Source organism: Eubalaena glacialis, chromosome 4 (genome assembly GCF_028564815.1).
Source record: "Eubalaena glacialis isolate mEubGla1 chromosome 4, mEubGla1.1.hap2.+ XY, whole genome shotgun sequence".
Classification (NCBI taxonomy): Eukaryota; Metazoa; Chordata; class Mammalia; order Artiodactyla; family Balaenidae; genus Eubalaena; species Eubalaena glacialis.
In genome coordinates, this window is record NC_083719.1 from 53,468,819 (window position 1) to 53,489,345 (window position 20,527).

The 20,527-nt window shown below is 39.9% G+C and overlaps 1 protein-coding gene across 7 annotated transcripts in view; it reads left to right on the forward strand.

Moving 5' to 3' along the window:
- Positions 1-20,527, forward strand: part of MAST4 (microtubule associated serine/threonine kinase family member 4) — a 563,146-nt gene that overhangs the window by 398,521 nt on the left and 144,098 nt on the right. The window contains exon 1 of one of the 7 annotated variants that reach the window (XM_061189319.1): positions 6,782-6,892. The exons of the other annotated variants lie outside the window; for them this stretch is intronic. Within the exon in view, the coding sequence (XP_061045302.1) occupies positions 6,855-6,892 (38 nt within the window). The 5' untranslated portion in view covers positions 6,782-6,854. Of the gene's footprint in view, positions 1-6,781; positions 6,893-20,527 lie in introns of those variants that run through there. 7 annotated transcript variants of the gene reach the window in all.

Consider the following 20,527-nt stretch of genomic DNA (forward strand, 5'->3'; position numbering starts at 1 on the left):
GCTGCTTAGTTTTGAAGTGCGCTTTTAGTTTTGTTGAAGTCTAGAGACTCTAGAAGATGCTTGATTTTTAACCTCAGTGGTCAGAAATCTGTCATGTTTTCTTTGGGCTTAAGTGATGATGTCCGAACCTCAGTGACACCTAAGTCAATACAATCCTACCCAGGCCATTGGGTAGTTTGTGACTCAGTTCATCACTTTGAGAGAGGTTCCAAATGTATTTTTCTGAGAACCTTGGGATAAAAGGTTATTTTGGTTTTGCTTTGTTTTTTTGCTAAATTCACGTTACTCAGCAGTTGCAATGAACAGCAGGTACATTCAGGGATCTTTAACTGCTGTAGTTGTCAGAATGCATTGAATTTTTATGCACACTGCATCTTCTCTTCAGAAACATCTGTAGTGTTTGGTGAGTTTTTCTTTTGTTTTGAGCATGAATATATGTCTTTAAAAAGCATGGAATATGCTTCTCTCCTGCCCTGGCATGTTAGGTATTGGTTAACCCGTACTTACCCCTTTTACAGAAAGCCCAGTTAAATCCACATTTATTGAGCATCTATTGTTTGCCTGGGCACTGCGACCCAAAGCTGAAAGCCATAGGCATGCCTTCAGTGAAGACATGCAGATGAATCATTGCAAACCAGGGCAATCAAGAAGTATTTACCAGGTACAAAGGAGCCGGGAGATGCACCAGATAGAAAGCCCTGGGGAGGTTTTGAAGGGTACGTTGGTATTTATCAGACAGGAAGACAAGGCCTTCCCAGGAAGCTAAAGAAATGGTGTGTACGAAGACATGGAGGCCTTGGCAACAACAGAGTTCAAGGGATTATACATAGTTCAGCATTGCTGGAGCATAAAAAACCAGAAGCATAGCTCGGTGCTGCTGAAGCATAAAGTTTAAAGAGGCTATATAATAGAGCACAATGGTTAAGAGGGTTGATCTGAAGCCAGTTTACCTGAGTTCGAACCTTAACTCTGTGATATTGTATACTGAGTAAGTTAGCTTCTTTGGACTTCAGTTGCTCTGTCTATAAAGTAGGGACAAGTAAATTACTTGTCTCATAGGATTGGTATAAAGATTAAAATATGTTTATATGTATAAAATGCTTAATGCAATGACTCACATCGAAAAGCCTTAATAAACCCTAACTATTAATACGGTTACTGTCATTACAACAAGGGGATGAGTAGTGGGTAATGACTGAGGAGGAGCGTTGAGACACTTGGTATTTGTGGGAGCTTGGCCTTTATCCAGTGGGAGAGAGACATGTCTAGCAGCACTTGGGGAGTTTAGGTCTGAGAAGAGAGGGTGGGACCTCGAAACCAATGAATAAGTTATTGCGGTAGCGTTTCTAAAGGGTTTTGCAGGCCTGAGCAAAGAATGTGGTGAGATTACGCCTTGAGAGATATTAAGGATATAAAATTGGGAGAAGGTGATGAGCTATTGGCTCTGAGGGATGAAGAAAGATACCACAATGGCCCTGGGGGTTTTTACTTGGGGAACCAGGGAAATGGAGAATCACCTGTACATATAAGACACAAGTACTTGTACTCGCCCCTTGTGTCCCCAGAGGCTCCTTCATCCACATTTATTGAGCACCTGTTGTGTGCTGAGTACCGTGGAGCATCCATTCCTTCATTCAGCTGGTACCCACAGCACCAGTGTCCTGTGCTGGGCCAGGGATATAGAGGTAAACCAGACAGAATGCTTGGGCCTCACAAATAAACCAACATCTAAATAAGTCAAGTGGTGGTCACTGTGTTCTGAAGGCTGTAAGCAAGAGCTGAGAAGAGAGAGTGACAGTGCGGGGGCTACTTTAGATTATGTGGTCAGGGAAGGTCTTTGAAGAGTTAATATTCAAGAGAAGATCTAAAGGATGAGAAAGAGCCGTCGGCGGGAAGACTTTGGGAGCAGGCATCTGGGAGCAGCCAAGGCTCTGCGGCAAGAAAGAAAGAGCCTCAAGGCAGGCAGTTGGATGGTAGGTCCGGGGCACTCGAGGAGGCTGGACCAGAGATAATAGGCTTGGGAGTCCTCATTAGGACCATGAGAAATATGTTAGATTAATCTGTGGGAGAGCTAAAGATTTCCCTTTTAAGGAGTGGGCAGAGATGCAGATAGGAACCGGAAGGGAGACGTGGAGGAGAGTCCCGTAAGAGGGAAGGAAGCCAGCAGACTGTTCTCACAGAGATCCCGACAGAATGATCAACCATCGCTCCACAGAGATGAACCATGGTGTGCATTGTGTCTGACGACTGAGGAGTCCTGGTGACTTCAGCGTGAACCCCGGCAGCAGAGGGATGGGGTCGGGGCGGCGTGAGGAGCCAGGATAGCAGGAGTGAAGTGAGGCATTGGAGACCATGGGTGGCAGCCACCCTCTGTGGGTAGCTAAGCATAGCAGCGACACATCCTTGTGTACCAGCCCCTGCACGTTCGCAGCTGGCCTGTCAACCCTCTGCCCTGAATCATATCCCCTTACTCAGTGTTGCTCACTTTACTGTCTGCTTCATCACCCAAATAGGCGATGACAGCTTCCTTTCCCCTCCCCTCTGGAAGCTCAAGTTCTTTCTCCAGTCTCCTGAGTATCTCCTTTCTGACATGTTTACAGTTGGAGCTGCTCCGAGTGTCTCTAGCCCCTACCTGCCCCCTTGTTGACTCTGCCTGAGCCTGAACCTGAGCCAAGTACAGATGGAGGGAGGGTACGCTGTCCATCCCGCCCCTCCAGCCTATTCCACAAGCGGCTGAAACCTGGCACTCACATCTGCGCTCTCATCCTCTCTACGCCTGACCTGCAGGCTCTGCCCCTCCCCGAGTCTTTGCACCCGTTTCCTCCCACTCCTTGCTTTGCCCAGGCCTGTTTCATAACTGCTTCCTTTCATCCGTCTCCTTTCTTCATGCTCTGGACTGCATTTTCCGCAGGTGGGACAGGCCTGCCCATCACTGCGGGGCTCGCCCTTCCATCCTCTCATCTTGTCATCCTCTCATCTTGTCTCTAGTTAGCTCTGACATCGGCACTGGTGCCTAAGGCCCTCACTCCTGCACCCCTCCCCCAGCCTAATAAGGGAGACCCCTGAGGGAGAGGAGAACACTGAGACCCCAGGTTAGGAGCTCCCAGCAGCTCTCTGAGTGACTTGTGTGCAGAGCCTGGCCGCCCCACACCAGAGCAGCGTGTTCTCCGGGTCTTCAGGCTGGCCAGATGCACAGGATGTGAGCCGGAATATGCGCACCTCAGAAATATTGCTTTAAGCTTCTAGTGGGAGGTTTACAACAGGAGATGACAGATCATTTGTTTTGCCCCTTGAATTTGTAGGTCTTTTGTGAGGAGAGAGAGAAGCAGAAAGAGGGAGGAGGAAAGGAATGAGAGAGAAAAATGTGTGAGACCTTAAAAAGTAGATTTCAAAAGAAGTCCATTAAAAACAAAGCTTTAGAATATGGAGCATATGCTCCCTGGGGACGCATGGGCTGTTCGTTGCTCTACCTGGTCGACACTGGAAGGGGTATATGTGTGTCAGTAAGTTCACAGTGAAGGGGGTGAACGTTATATGCTTTTATGGCTCTGTTTGCTTCTCTTTACGCATATATCCTGTTATCAGAAGCCCAAGTGATACTTTTAAAACAGGGGAATCGTAAGCCTCAAGATAGAGACCATCTGCCTTCTGGGCTAAAAACTGACAGACGCTGGGGTTGAGAAATCTCCCCTGTGTGGAGACAGCTCATGGAGGAGAAGGCTTGGGGTAGGGCTTTATTCGGAAGACTTTGGGAGCGTCCTCCTTGTATAGGTTGAGATGGAAATAGGCTGGTTTCTCAGGGAGCTCAGGACTAGAGGCTCTGAACCCCTGCCTCACTCTCCAGCACACCCATCTCTCAGTGTGAGTAAGCACGCATAAAGCTATTTTTAATCTGAGCTGTCTTCACTGCTGTAACCTAGTCATTTGGGAGTGACGTCATGGTAACTGAGTAATCCCTTTGAAAGTTAATAGGAGATCCAAGATAATAAAATGGTCCTGGGGCTACCTGGATGAAAGTAGGCACAGGGTGTGTGTAAAACCATTTATTAAAAGCAAAGTCAACCTCTATTGGTAGAAGCCTTGGATGTCGAGCAGCACACTTGGTTTTAGTGACCCATGGCACATTTTGTAACTAGAGGAATATCTCTAAATAAAAAGTTCACGTGGTTATTAATACTTGTTCTGATACTTTATTTTCTTTCCTCTATCTTGGTAGTTAGGAAAGTTCCCTTGTGAACTTGGCTTTAAATTCTGAAAATATTGACCTTAAATCTTATTAATAGCATGAGAAGACCAGTGGGAGTTTTAGCTACACTAATGGTTATTGGATATGTTTGTTAGAGAGGTAATTATAGCAATATCAAACTGAAACATCATGTTGTTTTGTTTTAAAGAAAAAAGGCCCAAGCAGAGGATTTAGGCTTTGATCAGCATTTGAAGGTAAAGTAGATTGGTAAGAAGAATAGACAGTCATTAATGTTTATCTTATCTTAAGCTCCTCCATCACTTGCTTTATTATAGAACCTGGGGACTTTCTACAATCTGCTGACTTTGGAATTTACATTTGTCAGTGATTTTGATTTTGTTACAGTTTGGGGTTTCTTGGGAAACTAATTGCAGGCAAAATCCATATATATATCTATCTATAGATATAGATATATATATGGAGCTCCATGTCTTTGGAAACTTTCTAACCTGACATGGAAATTCATATAGGAGATAGCTTTTGGAGATAATGTTTTAGGTTCTGAGTGAATCACCTGGGTGGAGGGAATGAGGAACGGGTGAAACTTGGTGAAGTCTCCTAGGGTGGTAGAATCAGAAAGGGAGGAAAACTGATGGATCCACCAGGCCCATTTTGCCCTGTGAGTGTTTGCTGAAGCTGTTCTTGCCATGCCTTATTCTGTCTAATTTTAAACATTACACTGCATGTTGATGTCTCAAGACCCTGACTTGGACCTTACGACATCTCTCTTGAGAGTCACTATTACATCATCTAGCCACTGCCAGATTTCTTAACCACTAGATCTGAAGAATATCACTGAACCTGTGGCTTGCGTAAAAATCACCGATGTCCCTTTAATATTCCTATCTTTTAAAGTGCTATATGATGGGTATCTTTTAATTAGAAATTATAGTTATTAAATGTTTTACTTTTACAGGTAGATGAAGGGGTTAAGGGGAAAAAGTATGTTTGTCATGGGAAAAGCTGCTAGCTGAATAAAGCACTCTAGGAAATACGGTAAATGAAACCTTTGTTACTGTAAAACAATGGCCATTAAGTGACTATTATGTAATGTTATTTCTTAAGTCTGATCTGGAGTGGCTTGTTGATCTTGGAACTTGAGCTATAACTCCTGTACAAATATTACTTTCACTTGGCTAATGTCAAGATTTCTGATACAAAATTGAAGACTTTTCCCAGTAGATTACCTACGTCAGACACTGAGCATTGGAGATATAGAAGCCACGTCAGATAGTTTATTTTTCTAGGTAAAGGTTAATTTTATCCTCTTGGTATTCTCCATTCTAGACCCACGTATATAAACACAAATTATTTGCTAATCCAAAAAATAGTTCACTGTAAAATTAGCCTACCCTTGCTTAACTGCTCCAAAGGGCAGACAGGTGGCAAGACAGCTGATAGGCACACTCACCTGACTTGGCAGGTTGAATGGATGACTGTGAATTTGCATTTTCCATAAACGATAGGTCCCCAAGCAAAGGAATGTTTAATTTTTGATTCAAATGGCCATGGTGGGACAGGTAGAGTATGGGATAGTTCAGGGGTGCTTTAGGTCATAGTTGTTGATGAGGATTCTGCAAAATGAGCCAGTATGTTTATGAATTATAATTTCCTGTATGTTTTAGGATTTGATGTCTGGGGTTAGATGTTTGGACCACAGAATTAGTAAGGAATAAAAGTTACCTCATTTTTACTGTATGACCTGTGAACTTTGTATGTACCGTTCTTTCTCAATAGATGACTCCTGTCAATTTTAGATAAGTTAGCCGTGGAAAGCTAGGATTTTTAAGGTGAAAAATCAATAGTGGTTTCTATAAGCCTCCTTAACATAGGAATCCAGGCTCGAGATCAGAGCTCTGCTTCCTTCAGTGCAGTTCTTGGATCTTAGTGATTTTGATGTCATTTTTACCAGCATCGCTACTGCCAAGATGCCCTCTTGGCAGGCAGACTTCAGTTTTCTCTGAAATTGTTATTGATTACTTATCATTTGATGGCTTCTTTAAAAAATAAAAAATAAAAAACTCTTTAAATAAGAGAAATTGTGGTTTATTTTACCTTCTGAGACTTAACCTTAAAATTATTCTACCTTTTCATGTAAGACCTAGGGTGATCTTGGGATCAAAAGGTACAAATACTTGAACTGGTTAGATATTAATATGATGCAACTTTCTGATGGCATTCCTCAGGAGGAATACAAACATTCCATTTAATGGGTCCCAGGTTTGAAATCCATAAAGAAAAGCGTTCTGACTCTTGGCACTGATAGACATATTCAGAAATGTTGTATTCAAGCCAGAGTAAATATATATGCCCTTTACACTTTCTTTCAGTTAGCAGAAGTCACTTCTGAACACTTATTTTGGCATTAAGGAAGCTCGTCATGACCTATTGTTCCAGAAAGATTATAGTTCTCATTTTAAGCCAGTTTTCTAGTTCCCATGTAAGTGAAATGCCCAGCCTGGAGCCGAGGAAACAAGCTTCGCTTTTCAAACCTTCCATTCTTTTAGGTGTGTCCCACAAGCAGTGGCTTGTAGCTGCTCCTTCAGCCACTTAACAGGTTTGATTTCAAATCTATTTAATAAGAAACTAACATGTTTGGAGGGGATTCATGGCCCAACATTTATGGATTTTGTTGGGAAGTTCCAGGTGTGTATATATATCTTAAACTCTATGTTAAGGCATGCTAGACTGGAATGATTTTGGTTTGCTTTGCTTTGTTTTGTTTTTGCCTTCTAGTCATAAGATGTATTAGGGATTGGATTGAGAGGGGGCAGCCCCCAGTCCTGAAGGCCATGCAGCTTCTCTTTCAATTCCTTGTCTTTGGCTGCCTTAAAAGCACTAAAGAGAAGTCAAATGTTTATAAACTGGGCCAAAAAATAGAGAAACCAGAAGCCAAGAGGGATTAACCTCTGAAACATGGGAAGTTGATTACATTTAAAAATACTTGGAGGGGCTTATTTATGAGTTATGTATCTTTGTGTGATCCTTTTTCCTGCTTTGTGGCTCATGGATGAGGCTGAATCACCTTCTGGAACCTGATAACCTAATAACCTAGTTTGACTCTGACTTCTGTGGGCAAAGCCTGTGGATTTATCGCATTGCCTTATTTATTCATTTATGTACCACATATTTATTGAGTACCTTTTATGTGACCAGGACTATAATTATCACCTGGGAAACAAAGATATATATTACATGGTCCTTTTGTTCAAGTAGCTCAGTCTAATGGGGTTAGAAAGTCATGTTGACAGATAATTATGGTAACGTGTAATAACCAGTAGGAGATCCACCAACATCAGCATAGGAGGAGGGAGAGGAAGAGTATCTGTTGAGGTAGTTTGGTGTATGTTGTCTCATTTAATGGTCTATGTAATACCTGTTATACAGATGAAAAAATTGAGGCTTAGAGAAGTTAATTAATTGTCCCCAAATTACCAGTAGTACATGGTAAATCCAGATAAAGATGTAACTGCACTATCCTACCTCCAAAGGAAATACAGCTCCAACAATATTCTAATTATTGAAAATAATATTTGTAAAGTAAGATTTTAGTCACTTAGTTTTTATCATACAGCAGCCTCCTGGCAATTCAAAGGTATTTGTGGAATATTGAGCCCTGATAATCTTGATCTTTGCTATAGAAATGCCACCTGCTGTCTGAGGAAGAGAGTGAAAAACAGAAGTAGGTTTTACTTTGTTTTAAAATGCCACCTGCTGATTCTCTTTCCCATTAGTGGAAATTGTATATGTATTCTCCTGTAATTTCCCCATCGTAAAGTATCACAGTTTATAATGGTATTTGAGTGGGCTTGTGCTTTTGAAATTGAGGTTTCACTTATGGTGTAGCTCTGAATAGCTGCTATCTTACAGGCCTTTTGAATGAATAACACTACACTGCACCCATGCTTATTTTGCTGAGATTTCTCTCTACATATTATGAAATCCTGTGCGTTGACATGAGTGTATTTATTATGCACTCATCTCAAAATCCTTGCCGATCTTGTAGTAGAGCATATATAGTTCATTTCATAGAAGGGACAAAAGTTCTTGCATCTTACATGGCGGTACAGTGTGAATGCCAGGAAAGAGCTGTTGGGATTTTAGAGATGAATTGCTTACAGGCTTCTTCTTCACGTTTTAAAACTACAGTAATTTCTCTTGAATATGCTAATACTAACTACAAATATGCTAATGCTAACTACATATTTAGAGAGATGTTTGATGAGACTTAAATACATACTTAAGTATTTAAGACTGTGAAGATCATTGTATTTAGAGAACTAAGACTGCTTTGCTATGCTTAAAACAATTGTATGAGAATAAAGTATGAACAGTCTACAACATGCAAAAGGCATAAACATTGCATCCAGAATTCTCTAAACCACAAAAATCCTTCACTGGCCATGTCTTAGCTCTCAGTGGTGCAGTATGTGAGCTGCTTTTGAGAAATGGCTGCTCCTTACTAAGGATGGAGTGAAAAAAAAGTCTTTCCTTCAGGTGCTATTTTTTAAATATTGAAGAAGGTGTTTTTCACGGCCACTAATCCAGATTCGTACTGACACAGGGTTTACCACTTTAATTTACTCACTCTAGAAAAAGTCCAGGCAGCTAGATGTGCTTTGTTTTGTTTTGTTTTGTTTTTGACATGGTTTGTGGAGATACAGTTTACATACAGTAAAACTATCCTTTATAGGTGTGCAGTTCTGTGAATTTTGACAAATTATCACCACAATTAGGATATAGAAAGTTTTAGAAACTTAGAAAGTTTAGAAACTTAGAAACCTTAGAAAGTTTTAGATCCTTTTTGATTGTTTGATCATGCTAATAAAGGATTAGAATAAGATGTTTTCTTTTGCTCTCCCTTGTCCACCCCCTGCCTTTTAAAAATTAGCTCCACATTTTATTATGTTTTGCCTAGTTGTGCCCCAGTGTCCTTTTTCTATTCCAGGATGCCAGCCAGGATACGCTGTTACCTTGTGTCATCCTTTTAAAAAATCATTTTGATGAGGAAGATGGTTAACACATAGTTTGATGACATGGTTGGTAATGTCAAGTAGGTACCAGGAAAAGGCATCGGAATGAGATACTCGAAAGAGAAGCTTAAACTACCTAAATTGTGTGGTCCAGTCTTAGTGTATAATAGCCCCTTTGATACTACATAGGTGAAGAAGTTTTAAGAAACCAGATAAACAAATTCTACTAGCAGGAAATGGTTATAAATAATTTGGGGTTGTTTATTGGGGAAGGAAACAGAGCCATGAGGTGGAAGACTTGGAAGCTGTGTGATTTAAGACATTGATTATGGTTGTTGGAAAATATCGAGATCCAGAAGGAAGCATGGAGTTTTTCAGTGCAAGTGAAGACAGACCAACACATGCATTTTACAAAAGATAAATTCAAGATACTTCATTTGCTTTGTAAAATAAGTTATCATGTCTTTTCATGATTTTCATTATATTTTAATTTCAGTGGAATGTATATAGCTTTGAGAAGAAAATTTAAACTTATGCCTAAGACAAAGAATGGGGAAAATATGAACAGCCGTAAAAAAAAACCACCCCAAATTCTAATGCTCAAATATAACCACTATGAAAAATATGGGGTTATCCTTCCACGTGTTTTTTTCTGGGCGTATGTGTGCACACGTATGCACACATGTGCATGTACATACCACAAAACTCATATTTTATTGAACCTCCTGTTTGATGAACTTTCTTTTTCCCTTAAAGAGGTTCTTTTAAACACCCACCTTTACAATGGTAAGATTTCCGGAAATTTTGAAAAATATTTGTAATGTACAAGAAGGTATGGGTGGGGGGTTATTTGTAAAGTTGTGGGGAAGCATTCAGAATCATGCTGTGAAAGCTGCCCTGCTAATGCACAGCCTCACCTAATTGTGGGAGTGTCCACGCCGGCTCACTGGGGTGCAGAGTGGGAGTGAGGCCATGGAAACCTGTGATGTCACCTTGGATGGTCTCACATTTTAGGTTCTGTTTTTTTCCACCTATATTCAGATCTCTTTTGAAATGTTCCCTTTAAAAATATTCCTGCTAACTCAGATTCCAATTAACATCTCCCCACAGGCTTAAATGTTAAACCTCAAGATCTAAACTTTATCCCTTATGTGTGTGAGCAGGCTTGCCAGATGGCAGGCCAATTAATGTATTTTTGCAAGGTGTAGAAATATTTTTTCTCCAGAGGGGAACAATGAATTCATCTGCTCCACATCTTCCTTTCCCCTCTGTCCTTTGGGGAAAATCATCATTTAATTTTCAGAAATAAATTGTGCAACTCTCTAAGTGACACTTTCTGCTTTTTAAGGGAGGTGGTTTTAGAATTGAAACGTTTTCTTACTCAAAGGATGTAAAAAACCTATGTCATGGATTAAAATATCTGGACCTCTAAGTTTCATCCAGCGTACTTTAAGTTGGACACTACAGAATCATATTTTAAAAAACTGATTCATAGAAGCCTTAACTTGGAAGAGGCTTCAGAAACATCTAGTCAGCCCCCCTCATTGTCAGATGAGGAAGTTGATGCTTAGGTACCAAAGTTTCAAGCTAGTAAGCAACTTGGAACCTGGTCTCCAGGTTCCAAATTAGGACAACGGTGTTAAAAACAGAATCTTTCCTTTCTCAAGGGGAATAAAAGGAGGGAGAACCTTGAATAAGGGTCAACCAGGAGAAGAAGCACACTCATATTTATCGCCCGTTTTCTCTTGATTTTCAGGCACTGAGCTGTGTGCATCACCCCTATAGTTTCTTTTCATACTCAGTGGCAATTGATATCAACAGGTAATTAACTATTTAGTGCTGTGTGTTGCCTCCAACTCAAAGTTCCTGAAGTACCAAGTACCATGTCCTTTTTTTAAGCACTTATAAAGTGTGCTGTCTGGGCATGGAATGAATGAATTACTGAATATGTGAATATCAGTGAGGTTATTTTACAAAATCCTCTCAGGACGGTTTGGAATTCTAGGAGTGTGACCACCTTATAGCTTTGCCATAATCTGACACATTATAATACAGAATTTGCTTCCTTTTCCTTTATGGTTATGAAGGAGTTCAGTACTGAATATTCCAGAAGCTTCTCTTGGGAGGAATGTTTTACCTGTAACTCTGTTTACCAGCATTTTTGCTGTCATAGTCGGGCATAGACTGGTTAATGTTAAATGAAAGAAAGGATTTAGACTTGACTTTTTTTTCTCTTTCCTTCACATTGGCTGTTCTTCCTTATCTGTATTTATCCTAACAGACCCTGTTCATATAGTAGAAAGAGTTCAGACTTTGGGGCAGGGACACCTTGGTTGGAATTGTGACTCTGTGACAAACTACACATGTGATTTCGGCAGGTAAACTTACCTCTAATACTTGGTTTCCTCATCTTTAAGTAGGAAGAATAGCCAACAAATCTTTTTTTGTGCCTTAAATAAGATAAATTGTAAAACATTTAGATCAAGGATAGACAAGATACATTCTATAGGCCAAATCCAGCCTATCACTTGTTTTTATACATAAAGCTTTATTAGAACTCAGCCACGCCAGTTCAGTTAGATATTATCTATGGCTGCTGGTACTACAACAGTATAATCCAGTAGTTGTAACATGAGACTCTGGCCTGCAATGCCAAAAACATGTACTGTACTATCTGGCCCTCTACAGAAGATCTTTGCCGAACCAGGACCTAGGGCAATGCCTCGCAACTATAGGCACTCGATAAATGTTCATTTCACCTTCTTCCCATGGATTATTTCAAGTGCAGTCTTTTCCTGTAGGCACTCTTTAAAGAAAGGCGGTTCTGGGGTGGCCTTCTGTAGTGATTCTTCTAAAGCCCCTGCCCACTTCTGGAGTATGGCCAAACCTTGAGCCATGACTCAGGCCAGAACATGCTGAGAGAGGCATCTCCATGGCTCCCACACCCTGATGTGGATCTAGCATGCCTGGACTTGCATTGGGTGTCGCGCACGTTACAGGAATAGAGTTTTCTCTAATCCAAGTGTAAATAAAGTCATTGCTCTTTGGATTGCAGCATGTCCAATTTAGTTTGAATTATTTCGCCCAATGAATTAGTAGGTGTGTCCAACCTACACTTCTTCAAAAGCTTCCCAACACAGCCCCTCAAACTGTGGAATTGTTTTCATTTCTAAATACACTAAAAATCATAACACATTATAAATGCTGTCTTTAGCGAAGGACCTTCTGGATTCCTACAGCAGGAGTTTTCTGCAGCGATCCTGGGCTGTTTGAAAGAGAAAGTTCTCACAGGAGTGATAAAATTTGGGGTTTATTTTGTTTTGTGTTTTAAGCCAGATGAACTCAGGGTTCTTCCGCAGTGTTGATGAGGGACACCCTGGTGTGTAATAGAAGACTAAGACGGGGAACAGGCTGGTGGCATGTGCCCAGTGAGGACTTAGCAATCGATGGCTACACCCCACCTCCCACATGTGGTTGAGAGAAAGATTGAGGGCCTCTAAAAGCTCTTAAGGGCTGTTAGGCTTTCTTGTTATTTTTTATTTTTAAAAATATATTGAGGAATTTTTTACAGAATAGTAAAGGGATTTTTAAAACATTTTAACATTCCCTGTGTCTTTAAAAATAACATTGGGAATAAATTTTAAAAGCATTATCTAAAATTTTGTAAAGTCCTCCTTGACTCTTTGCCTTCCTATTCCAGCACATTTTAGTGTTTCTAGTGCTTCTGTACAGGCCCGTTAGCATTTATCCCAACATGTCATAATTCTGTGTATACTTCTCTGAATTCCCAGCTGATTGTGAACGCCTTGAAGCACAGACTTTGTGCCAGCTTAGTGCCTGGCACATAATAGGCACTTAATAAAGGTTTATTGAATGAAAGCACTCCACAGTGAACATATCCGAGCATACAGCTTTTTCTGTCTTTTGGAGCTATTTCCTTAGGATAAATTCCCAGAAGAGAGATTTCTAGGCCAAAGTGACGTGAACATGTTTATGAATTTTGATACATAGTGCCAAGTAGCTTTTATGTCTACTTGAGGTTCCTTCCAAGTTTGTGACTCTCATATCACATGGTACATTATTGCTAGATTGGCGGTCTGGTGTTCCATATTTTCTCTAGCAAAAAAAAAAAAAAAAAAAAAAAAATGACAGGAGGGTATATCATCGCCAGATTCAGGTCTGGAATGAACATTGCATATGCTTTAAGATGAAAAGCTTCTAAAAGAATCAAAATTCCTTCTGTGGAACTTGGGAATTAGAGGGAGGCAGGCAGCAGGGGCGAGGTATAGGGTAAAAGACACTGTTATAGGAGCAAATAACTCCTGGAGTTTTATTACTGCTCTGAACTTTTACTGTGCTGTCATCAATATTTCAGGAAAGCAATTGGATATTTTTTTATTTGTTTTCTCTCCTCAACACATTTAATGTTCAAATGTGAAACATTACTTATTGCAAACTGCTGTTAATGCACATTCCAAGGTCTACTTTTATCAAGGTTTGAAACTGTTTGTCTAATGTATTATGCATTTCCATCTTCAATTGATCTGATTTGTGTGTGAAATAAGATTGAGTCTCCATACTGTGACCTTGGGCAGCACTAGCTTTTTTTGAGTTTGATAATTTCCCCTCCCTCAGCTAGTACTTGGCGGGCTCATAAATGACCACTGATAAATAGCCATATCTACCCTTTGGTACAAAGTATGCTATTGATGAACCCCTGGAGTCACCTAAATGCCACTTCATAGATGGCATACAAAGTTTGTGGGGACTAGGCTGAATAGAGCAAGGGCATCGTTCAATTAGAAATGTCCTGTGTTGGAGATTAGGGATTCTCGTGAATACGAAGGTTCAACAGATATTCTAAAGGATTTATGAGTGTTCTGTGTTCCATATTCCATTGCGTATATATTTTCTTACAGCTCAGCTTCAGTCCATACTCAGAGCTGTGACTTCAGTCTCTGGAAAAAGAGTGGGATAAAAGACTTAGAAAAACTTCTATATGATAGATCTGGCTTTCAGCAAATATCCCTCATCTTTCCCAGCAAACTACAGTCTCTGGGCCTTGATCTAGTTAGACATTTGTAGGAGGATCTTTGAGAAGCCAACAATTAGATGGTGGACCGTGACCACACTTGGGTCATTTCAAGCCGCAGCTGTAAAGGACTCTATGAGCAACAAAGTCACAGGATCTTGTTTCTAGTCACATTTCTGCCACCAACGAGCTGTGTGATGTTAGCAAGATTTCCTGGGCCCTCTACTGCTTACCTGTTTTTAAAATCCTGGATTCCGTTGGCAGTATGGTGAAGCCTTTGAACCACTTTTCTGAATAATGTTTTTAAGTGCATAAAATAAAATGTAGAGAATTATAAAGGAAGCCAGTTATATTGAAATCATCATTAAAACATTAAAAATTGGGGATTTTTGTGAATCTTTACTAGCACATTAGATGTCAAGATCTAGAGGTGGGTCTACTAACTACCGTAATTTTGAAGTGGTAATGAGTATAAATGATTTTTTAATGTATCTGCAGCAACTGTACCATGATATGAAAACATATGTGATTTCTATTGGCGACAAAATCAAAAGGAATGCTAATGCTATGAATCTACATGAAGGAAATGATACATTTCAGTTTGTGGTTAGTGAAAAACCACAAAACAGTCCAAGTTTGTAGACCCATTAAATTCTATTCATAGACCTCTTAGATGTCCATGGATTCTGTGGAGGGCAGGAATAGCTAGATCCAGAAGCTCACTGCCATCCCTGGCAGCTTAGACTCTAGTAGTACAGAGAAAGGCTGACCCTGATGGCCTCTTGAGTTTATCAGAACACTGATTTGGGGCACTGGCATAATTAAGGGAATGTTATGCCAGAAAAGTAACCTTTGATTTACCTAGTAATTACCTGATAAGTAAGCAGTGAGAAATTCCCTGTGTTTCATATGTTGCTTTTATTTAGCATGTAGCTAGGAAGCTCAGGAAACAATAACACGGGAGTGGTAGAAACAATTGTCACCCTGGGCGTTTCCCTTTGGAGGGACCCAAAAACCAGGGCTTGTGGGAATGCGACTGTATCCCTGTTCTATGTGTATTAAGCTGTGTCCTTTACTTACATTAGAGGAACCTGTATCTTCCAGCATCTTGCCATCAGAGCATCGCCATCTCTTTGTCATAACCACACGTCTTCCCCTAATTAAGTAGGGCATGAACACACAGAAATTGTGTGCTGCGCCTACCTACTTACCAGGCTGGAATTGTATTGCCCAGCTGGAAAGTAAGATCTTTGAAATAAAAAGAAGTTAAGGAATGGTAGTGATAAAACACTTCTCATTTACTTGTCTTGAAGTTGTTTTCTTTCCTAGACTTTCTAAGTGTTTTAATCATGAAGGTCTAAGTATATTCTACATAAGAGGAGTGGCAAGCAAAATTCATCCTGATTCTTTCAGAAAATGGAAGCCATTTCTTCTCATTACCTACCTACCCCCTTCAACTTTGCATTTTGGAGAGAAAATTATTTTTTGGGGGGGGAAGAGAACTATAAATGCTTTTACGTGTCACGCCACTTGCCTAATTCAGCATCATTTCACAGTATTGGTTGCAGATGGAAAGGGAGATTCTTTTTGGCTTTGCAGTTGCATTATAAATGCCTCTGCATTAATCTGGGTTCAAACTCTTAGTCTAATAGACCTAGGAGTGGAGCAAAGTGTTGTGATATGATTTGTCCATTTACTTGTGTGAAAGGTAATTCATGTGACCATAAAAATGCTTTGTAAACGTGGACTCATTTTCAGGTTAAAAGATTCTCTACCAAATGAGATAGGAAGCTTGAAGCATAGGCAGTAAGCAATTTTTCCTCCTTCAGGTGTTGCTATGGATCAATATCTTTTATTGACTTCTAGGGTTTGCATGCAATTTTCTATCATGGTTGTTTATGCTAATCAGCATGAAACAGAATAATTGTAAATCATAGCCCCTTAGGCACATTTTCCTCCTGTAATACTTGAGACCACAGAATTATGTTCAAAAGAGATGAGAAAAACAATCCATCATTTTTCAGTGACTCACGGAGTTGACACAGATGTGGATGGTAAGGACTCCTTCCCTCCTTATCTTTGGACTTCATCTTATATTTTAATTCTGAATGCAAATGCAAATGAACTCCCTGTGAAAAGAAATTGGGTTTAAATTAGCCAGTTACCTTTATTTGTGAAAATGCAAATAGATCGTGTTAAATATGAAAAGTAGAATAACTATAATATATCCTATTTTAATGTTGGTACATAAGATTATTAAAAGTTATCTTCATCAGGAAGGCATGTTTATGTAATTATTGTAAATTATCAGAGTTATTGCCCGAAGAAGTGTAAGGATATTTATCTACATATTTAATGATATAATTCAGATAATTAGTATAGAATATAGCAGTTTTTTACTTTAATGTTGTACTAAGATAGATGGTTTGACTAGTGTTCACATTTATTTGTAGTACAGAGCTCATTGAAATATATAGTTATTAACAAAAACAAAGTAAAATATATCTTTCTTGACCAGTAGCTCATACATGTATGCTTTATTCTCATCAGAGTCCCAACTGTGCCATGGAAGCAAAGTTAACTCTAGCTGTATGCATATCCCTGTACACACCCACAGATGAATGCAGATGTGTTGTGTACATCACGGGGTCTGTATGGGCTAATGGTATAACTCCAAAAGGAAACCCTATTTAGTAATGGGGTCTTAGATATGGTGCCTGAATGCATAGTTGCCTCTACCCATAGACCTGCATGAAAGATGAGGGAACCTCTTTCTATTTTTCTTTAGATCATTCCAAATAAAAACTTGACCTATCAGCATGGAAAGTAGAAGCTCTACACTCCCTAAGAATGATAAGCCTTTTCTGCATGAGAGTTTTTGGGCCAAAGAAGGTTTATGGATTGTCAATGAATAGAGAGTTGGATGAAGGAGTTGTTTGACTCCCAGTTTGTTTTAAGCAATTCAGGTATGAAACATCCTTACTTCATGGAAGCCACCCCTTAGTGTCAGATCTATTGTCGTGGTGACTTCTGAGTTTAAGATGTGCTGAAAGCAGGGGAGATTTCACTTGGGAGATGAGGCTTGGACTGTGGAGCTGGGTGCAGTCTGCTCTCCATCCTCTGCATCTCTTTGTTCACGAATTTAGTAAATATTAGCTGAGCACCTTCTTTATGTCAGGCATTGTGCTGGGGAGGCAGTGGTGAAGGAGGCAGGTGGTTCCAGCCCTCTTGAAAGCTTGCAGTCTCATGGGGAATGCAGTGGGGTGGGTAGAGGGAGAGGAAGACACAAAGATAAAGAAGAATTTACAACCCTGTGTGTGATTATATGTCTGTGCTTACCCACTCTTAGCCATGTTGTAGTGGTGGGAATACAAAGAGTTTTGAGAGCATCTCAGGGACATGTAACAGAGAGTGGGCTTTCAGGAAAGTTAAGCAGGTTGGTTAGTTAGTGAAAGATGGAAGAGAATATTCCAGGCAGAGACACATACCTGTACAAAGAGACCTTGGTGTGAGAGTTGAAAAATTTGATGAGAGTGATAATTAGAAGCTTGGAATTTACTCTGCGAGCAGGAGGAACCACTGAAGGGTTTTACACAGAGCAGTGATAAGATCACCTTTGCCCATTGGGGGGATTTCTGGCAGTGGAGGATGAGTTGGAATTGGACAAGGAGGTGGCTGGGAGTTCAGTTAGAGCATGCTTCAGCAAGCTTCCAGGTCAGAGATGGTGATGATACCATGAGCAGGTTGGGGGCTGTGAGGGTGAAGGGAGATGAAACCCACAGGACCAGATGACCAGTTGAGTGATTAGAGTGAGGAAGGCCAAAGGGTTTGTGCCCTTATTTCTGCTTTAGGCTGTTGGGTAATGGTACCAATCCCTGAAATTGGAGACACAGGAAGCAGGGCAGGTTGGGTAATGATGATCATTTTAGTTGGGGACTCACTGAATTGGAGCTTCTGTAGACACCCATGTGGAGATGTGCAGCTGACTGTTGGATACAAGAGTCTGGAACTAGGAAGGAGTTCCAGGTTGGGGATTGAGAGTCATCCACAGAAAGATTAATGACAAGAGCCAAAGTTACTTAGTGTTGAGTATTTCTCTTCCGGGAGTCTCAAGTATTTACAGCTGCCTAGACCCAGGGACTGAATCTAATCTTTTGGGCCCTGTCTTTTCCCAAGCAAAATGGAGATGATTTATAGATGGTTTAGGTAGTGTTTTCTATGCAGGACAAGCCACAGAACCATGTATTTATCTTTTCCATAGACGTGTGTTTTCTTTTACTTTGGAATACTGTTTGGGATCTAAGTTTCTTTGGTCATAAGAGAAGCCATAACTACTGAAGTTTCATGGTAATTCTGGAATTTTCCTTATAGTTAAAAGTATAGGGGACTTCTCTGGTGGCACAGTGGTTAAGAATCCGCCTGCCAATGCAGGGGACATGGGTACAAGCCCTGGTCCAGGAAGATCCCATATGCCACAGAGCAACTAAGACCACGAGCCACAACTACTGAGCCCACGTGCCACAACTACTGCAGCCCGCATGCCTAGAGCCCGTGCTCCGCACCAAAGAGAAGCCACTGTAATGAGAAGCCCGCGCACCGCAACAGAGAGTAGCCCCCACCCGCCGCAACCAGAGAAAGCCCGCATGCAGCAACGAAGACCCAACGCAGCCATAAATAAATAAATAAATAAATAAATAAATAAATAAATAATTTTTTTTTTTTTTTAAAGTATATTGGGGACCATCTATGTTGGCACAAATGGCAAGATTTCATTCTTTTTTATGGTGCATATATATATATATATATATGTAATCACATCTTCTTTATCATCTATTGATGGACACTGAGGTTGGGTTGCTTCCGTATTTTTTATTTTCTTCGAAGTATAGTTGATTTACAATGTTATGTTAGTTTCAGGTGTGCAGCACAGTGATTCAGTTATATATATATATATATTCTTTTTCAGATTCTTTTCTGAAAACTTAAAGGTATAGTTCCCTGTGCTGTATACAGTCCATATCTTGACTATTGTAACTAATGCTGCAATGAACATAGAAATGCTATATTTTTTTGAATTAGTGTTTTTGTTTTCTTTGGATAAATAGCCAGGAGTGGAAATGCTGGATCATATGATAGTTCTTTTAAAAATTTTTGAAGAATCACCATACTGTTTTCCATAGTGGTTGCACCAATTTATGTCCTACCAACAGTGCACGAGGGTTCCCTTTTCTCCACATCCTCACCAACTCTTATTTGTTGTCTTTTTGATGATGGCCATTCTGACAGGTGTAAGGGGGTATCTCATTGTGGTTTTGATTTGCATTTCCCTCATGGTTAGTGACGGTGAGCATCTTTTCATTTGCCTGTTGACCATCTGTATGTCTTCCTTGGAAAAATATCTATTCAGATCCTCTGTCCATTTTTCAATCAAGCTGTTTGTTTTTTTGATGTTGAGTTCTTTCTGTATTTTGGGTATAAACCCCTTATTGGATATATCATTTGCAAATATCTTCTCCCATTCAGTAGGTGGCCTTTTTGTTTTATTGATAGTTTCCTATGCTAAGAAAGACAAATACTGTATGATTTCACTTATGTGTTGAATCTAAAAAACAAAAGAAATGAACAAAAAAGAAACAGAGTTATAGATAGCAGAGAACAAACAAGTGGTTGCCAGAGGGGAGGGGACTGGGGTGAGGAAAGAAATAGGTGAGGGAGATTAAGAGGTACAAACTTCCAGTTGCAAAAAAATGAGTCACGGGTATAAAATATCCAGTGTGGGAAATATCAAAAACTATGTAAGATCTTTGTATGTTGACACATCGTAAGTAGACTTATCATGGTGATCAGTTTGAAATGTATAGAAATATCTAAGCACTATGTTGTGTAACAGGAACTAACATAGGTCAATTATACTTCAAAAACAAACAGACAAACTCAGAAAAAGAGATGAGATTTGTGGTTACCAGAGGTGGGGAGTAGGGGGAGGGTGAATTGGATGAAGGTAGTCAAAGTGTACTGTACATACTTCCTGTTATAAGGTAAATAAGTACTAAGGACATAATGTACAACATGATACATGTAATGAACACTGCTGTATGTTATATATGAAAGATGTTAAGAGAGTAAAGCCTAAGAACTCTCTTCACAAGAAAAAAAATTTTTTTATTTCTTTAATTTTGTACCTATGTGAGATAGTGGATGTTCACATGTTCACTTAGCTTATTATGATAATCACTTCATGATATGTGTAAGTCAAATCTTTATGCTGTACACATT